The 6,000-nt window shown below is 41.6% G+C and overlaps 1 protein-coding gene across 1 annotated transcript; it reads right to left on the reverse strand.

The window, feature by feature from the left end:
• Positions 1–127: 127 nt before the first annotated feature.
• LOC119325829 (serine/threonine-protein kinase PLK1-like) lies at positions 128–5,650 on the reverse strand. The gene is made up of 7 exons (XM_037599556.1): positions 5,501–5,650; positions 4,739–4,929; positions 4,396–4,651; positions 3,179–3,401; positions 2,959–3,079; positions 1,651–2,164; positions 128–1,489 (listed from the first exon to the last, which is right to left on the reverse strand). The coding sequence occupies exons 2-7, from the start codon at positions 4,901–4,903 to the stop codon at positions 543–545; spliced, it is 2,226 nt and encodes a 741-aa protein (XP_037455453.1). The 5' UTR covers positions 4,904–4,929; positions 5,501–5,650; the 3' UTR covers positions 128–542.
• Positions 5,651–6,000: the final 350 nt, after the last annotated feature.

The raw sequence follows: 6,000 nt of genomic DNA on the forward strand, positions 1-6,000 counted from the left end.
TCGGGGAAATGAACAATCTGTTCTGAAATACACTAGTTAGCACCAGGAAGGATGAGGATCCAAGTTAATTCACTACAAATAACGATCCTGGTACTATTCCTTTACCCCATTAACAGCGTCGGACAAGTAAAAGGAAGCATAATGTAACTTGAAGAATACTTATATGGTTCATTACATGATAAATACGTTGGTTAATGAAGCACAGTGTGAAGGCACATAGTAGTTTGTATTACATGATAAAGAGGGCGTGCACAGCTTACGGTTGCAGAGAATTTCAAAGATCCGTTTGCAGCTACTTTTCTAGCTGCTTGCTTTGTTTTTTATTTCCTGATAGGGGTGATGTAATGAACCGTTTGATGCAAGACACTGGTGGTTTCATTCTGGAATAAAATCAGGGAGAGCCTTTTGCTAACCTGTTCACAGCAGCAAAATACATAAATTAAACCTCTTCAGACGTTAATATATATAGTTGGGCATCAGAAGCTTATTCAATGAACAAACATGCTGTTCAAACCAAGCTGTAAATGCATCAGCTTGTCAATTTACGGCTTACGGGATTGATTAAGTACGGAAAGGCGCCGTTCAACATCTACCATTCGTGGTCTTTTTTCCACATCATAGTCAAGACATTCCACAGCAATCTCTGCCAGACTGTCAAGAAGGTCCAAATCTCCTGTCACTGCAATCTCTTTATCAAACAACTTAGTTGCTTTCCTCCCCTGTTTGTGATTCTCAAGGAAATTCCTTACCAAGCTGTTATTGTTAGACTCTGTGGCCTTCCTCCTGCTAATGAGTTCCAAGATGACAACTCCAAAACTGTAGACATCACTTTGTTCGGTCAGCAGGCCTGTTTGTAGGTATACCGGGTCCATATAAGCGACGACACCAGCCATTCTACCGACGTGTTGAGCGATTCTTCCAGTGTGTCCGTAGTCTCCTGCAATCATCCTTGATGTGCCTAGGTCTGAGATCTTTGGCTGAAAGTTGTGACCCAAGAGTATATTTGCTGGTTTAACATCTCCATGTAAGATTTTCTTACTGCCCATTGAATGCAAATAAGCTAGACCAGCAGCTGATTCTGCAGCAATACTTAAACGCACACCCAAGTTGACAGGCACCACATGGTAGCTGTGAAGTAAGTCATTGAGGCTACCTTTTGAGACAAACTCATAGACTAGCATCGGGATGTCAACATCAAGACAAATACCTATGAGCTTAACAATGTTTCTGTGACAGACTTTAGATTGTTCGATGACTTCATTAACAAATTGGTCTTTCTGTGGCACAGTGCCACTAATCAGCTTCCTTATTGCTAATCGTGCATTATCAACACGACCCTCATAAACTTCTCCAAAGCGACCTTTTCCAATAAAATTGTCACCCTTTAGAATTGGCTTGAGCTCCTCTATTCTGAAAAGTTTTACACGTTCTATATTCTCTAAGATAGGGCCACCGTACTTCACGTAATTCATGTGTGCTTTTGAGTTGATTTCCAAATCAATGGCGGGGCTCAACCGAGGAACCACCATTGGGTTTGTAGCAAGATGATGTGAGTTATTCAGAGATATATATATGAGCAGATGGTTCTAAGTTTGATGCTTATATGTCTTGCCCAGGCTCTCGGACTTGGGTTGCTCCACCATGGGTCCAAATTGTCCAATTTGTTGAGCACACCAGCATTAGAGCTAGAACAACTTGCACCTTGTGGGCTGAGATTTTGCGTTGTATCATGCGGCCCCCATAATGACAATTTATCATCTATAACTTCTTCCTGTTCTTGCTGCCAATGATATTCTCTAATTATCTCAACACATTCTTTTTCTCTGAGGGTTATCCCAACACATTCTGTGAGTTCTTCTTCTTCCATTACAAGGTTTTTTCTAATATCCTTTCCGAGGTACTTGGATGAAAGCTTTGGAAAATTTTCTTCGCGGCATGCTTCCTTTAGGAAGCTGACCTGCTGCTCAACTGATGAACTAGTGATGCCAGTTTTGATGATACTTGCCGTTTTATCAAGCCTATCAATTATATAATGTGCAACCGGTCTCTTCTTCGGGTCCAAGTCCATGCACTGTATCCCTATCTTAGTGCATACTCTTACTTGCTCCAACTGTATCTCCCATTGGTCTGATGCCTCCAGCCGATTCATCCAATTGTCAACTACCTACAAAGTTGAAACTGAGTTAAGATCTAGACAGTAAACTCTGGCATTTGGTGATTTATAGCTAATAGCTTAATACAGAAAGAATTATATATGCTAGAAATTCTTAAAAAAAGGAAATTATATATAGCCATTGTTAATTCATGTGAACTTATAAATTGACTTTTGCTATCAGTTGGATTTTGTATTTGTTGAAGCATAACTGCACACTTGTCACCTGTCCTTGTGGGTTTGAGATAACATGTGAGCTGGTTGGTTGGTGTATATGAAACACAACACGATATATCTGCAATGAGATCTCGAGTCTAAAAGGGGGCTGCACAGTTTAAATTAAAAATGTCAGCTATTTCCGGTCCGCATTTAGGCCTTGGAGAGCTTCACACATGCAGATAAGTGTTGACATATAATCACATTTTTCACATTTCTTCATAGGTTCAATCTTTTGGACGAACTAAACAGGAGGAAAGCGTATGAGCGGTGTTACAAATACGATATTACAACAACAACAACAACAACAACAACAACAACAACAACAACAACAACAACAACAACAACAACAACAACAACAACAACAACAAAGCCTTTTGTCCCAAGCAAGTTGGGGTATGCTAGAGGTGAAACCCAACAAAAACCTGTGAGAACCCCAAAAGAAGAAAGAGTATTTGTAAATTGATGATGGTTTCGAATATTTTGCTTGTTTAGGAATATATGACTTTTGCAATTTCTCTATGTTAAATAGTAACGAACTTTATTTAAAAAGATCATCAGCATGGAGCAAACACTTAAATTGCTCTTACATCCTCATCTTCTGGATACCCTTTTTCTCCTGTTAGTATCTCCACGATGATAACGCCAAGACTGTATATGTCTGACGCGAATGTGAGTTTCCCTCCAAAGGATTCTGGTGCCAAATATCCCCTGCGAGAAGAATTTTATATCCTGGTCAATGATGTGCACACAAAGTCACAAATACGGATTTGTTCCAAACAAAGAGGGGTTTTCAAGAGACTGGCTTACATTGATCCACATGGGTTCGAAGTAGAAGCCCGGGTTTGCTCTTTATCAAGGCACCTTGATAGACCAAAATCAGCAATTTTGGGTACCATATGATCATCTAGCAATATATTACCAGGCTTCAGATCTAAGTGGAGAATGCGTTTCTCGTGAAGATGAAGTAAGCCCTCACATGTTCCCTTGATAATCCCGTAGTGCTTCCTCCATTCAAGTCCGTGAGATGCATCTACAGAGGAAAGGGGTTTCATATTCTGTTCTTTAGTACTGATAATATTGTTATTTTGTGAAGGTAACAGCCAATTATATTAAAAACAGGCTCAACCCGGATTACAGTCAATTTCACACAAAGAGGTGATATGCGAAGGCACACTCGCCGGCAGAAGGAAATCTCCCTGTACTCTAGCACAGGCCGCAGGTTCGTGGGCGACCCTGTTGCATTCTCTACTAATGTTTCTGACAGAGAATGAGGAAAATCTCCTGACAGTCTACAAATGCCTAATCATGAAAAGCATTTTCAATGAGTTTTCTTTTAAGGTGTTCTAATTTATTATCAAGGAGCCAAGAACACCAAATCAAACTCAGTTAGCTCTTTGTTGTTAAATTACGTAAAGCCAAATTAATGCCCATGTGCAACTTAACCTGCTATAGCAGGTCGCCTCTTGTCTTCACAAATCGGGAAAAAAGTGTCAATTTTCCAAAATCCGCAATTATGTTGCATGCATTTATTCCAAGGAAGAAAAGGAAATTATTTACCCCGTTGGCCCTCGGGATTTTCTCCCTGCGCCAGATTTATTGATTTGTATTTTGACCCGGAACTGCAAGCCCAATGTGGTCACTTCTGATCGGCATTGTTCTAATGAGTTCTAGTCTACATTAATAACGAAAACAGAGTGAATACAAAGAGATAATAGTCCTACCAGATTTTTTTTTGCTGAACATGGAAATAAACAAACATATTCTGCATATTCATACAACTGTGAACTATGGTGTAAATACGAAGTTACGATCTGAACATGGTGTTGCTGTTGCCTCCTATGAGTTCTAGGCCACCATCTTTGACAGGCCGTTGGGACAGAATGAATAGATTTAGATGGTTAGAAATAGTCTGACAATATCTTGAAAATTCTCATTTTAAATAGTTGAATTGTTTACGTCAGAACCTGGGACTGTAATGACATTTGATAAAGAACAAATATAGGAATAGTCGTTATGATCATTACCAGTAATATACTTATCAAGGCTTCTATTCGGAACATACTCAAAACATAGCAACCAGTTTCGCAGCTCAGCCATGACAAACTTCCCTTCATAGTTTGCAGTTCTCCCTTGCGTGTCGGAACAATATCCCAGGAAACGCACTATATTTTTGTGCTTGACCTTCATTAGGCACTCAACCTCTGTATGGAATTTATTCTCATGCACACCAAATGTTTTGGACAACTTCTTCACAGCGACCATCCCCTTTCCCACCATTCCCTACAGTCACAACATGTATTACATGTCTGCACGTTAATGCTGGTGATCGGATCAGGAGTGCGACAACTTACTAGCGGTAATTCGTACCTTGTAAACTACCGCGAACCCACCGCTGCCAATTTGCTGATCATCAGAGAAACAGTTTGTGATGTCTTCTAAAAGGGATAACGGCAGGTAAGTCGGCTCTGCACTTCGATCAAGCAGCATGCGCTCTAGGTCAACTTTGTGTTGGACACTCATTTCGCCATCCATTCACAATCAATGCCACGGTGCAGTACCTTCAAAAGAAGAGCAATATATGCCATTGTTTTGAGTCCACCAACCATATACCCGATTGCATAAATAACCATGAAGCAGAGAAGAATAAAGATCACATATATGCATGCATCTCACATCCACCTTAGCCAGTGAACTACTGAAGTATCATACCACACAACTATTTTGCTCATTCGTGTGTTTGAATCCTAATATGTTTAGGAAGCAAGTCACCACTTCATGAACATTTTGTTTGATTTCAATTGCCTAGCATAATATGGATTGACCGAGTCGATCATTTAATCACCGAAACCTGCAATACAAGGTCATAGATCTGCCGTACGTGGAGCCTAGCAATTTTCTTGTCTGGCTTCGATTTTGTTCAAGGATAATAATTAGTTAGCGATTTAGAAGCACATCAGTCGGGAATAGAGCAGATCTAGCCTGGTTTGGAATAAAAAGGAGGTAGGCCAAAAGCCAAAACACTATGGATGCAGTATGGTGGATGCTGAACTAATAGAGGCAATCATCTCAGAACGGATCTTATCTCAGAAACTAAGAGAGGGAGAAGAGATGAGATGTACATAAACATACCACGGCACTGTAGAACCCCGCCGCCGCCGAAGGGTGAGCAAAGCAGAGGAGAGCAGAGGAGCGGAGATGGATCAGATCTGGATCACGAGGGCCCGAGGAAGAAGACGAGGACGACCACCCCAGCGTCAATGCTTGATGGCAGAGCGTAGATGCCATCTTGGCCATATTAATGCGTGCTGCAGTAGAGCAAGTTGAGCTGCAATCAAACATGGTGATGGTGATGGTGATGGTGATGGTGGGCCGTGGTATTATGGTTGGAGGTGTTCAACTGTTGATACCTTTACCACCAACTTACTACTTACTTTGACTGGGCAGCTCGGCGCCCCTGCCTTGGTTCGCCGTCGGCGTTGCTCCTCTGTTCCGCTGACAGCGCCGCCTCCGCGAAAGGCAACCCCGCCGATCCGCTCCACCCCGTGACGTCCCAGCCCACTACAGTGCCAACGCCCAGAACCTGCCTCTCCAAGGACATGCAGACCCAATTAGCCCCGGCGAGCAACGTG

The sequence above is a fragment of the Triticum dicoccoides genome, chromosome 6B, assembly GCF_002162155.2.
Source record: "Triticum dicoccoides isolate Atlit2015 ecotype Zavitan chromosome 6B, WEW_v2.0, whole genome shotgun sequence".
Taxonomy (NCBI): domain Eukaryota; kingdom Viridiplantae; phylum Streptophyta; class Magnoliopsida; order Poales; family Poaceae; genus Triticum; species Triticum dicoccoides.

Bases quoted from the DNA above. Each gene is read 5' to 3' on its own strand.
- LOC119325829 (XM_037599556.1), bottom strand. From the start codon at position 4,903: ATGGATGGCGAAATGAGTGTCCAACACAAAGTTGACCTAGAGCGCATG. The intron at 3,080-3,178 runs GTAAGCCAGTCT...TTCTTCTCGCAG, and splicing joins TCGAACCCATGTGGATCAAT to GGGATATTTGGCACCAGAAT. The intron at 1,490-1,650 runs TGGACCCATGGT...TTGATTTGGAAA, and splicing joins GCTCAACAAATTGGACAATT to TCAACTCAAAAGCACACATG.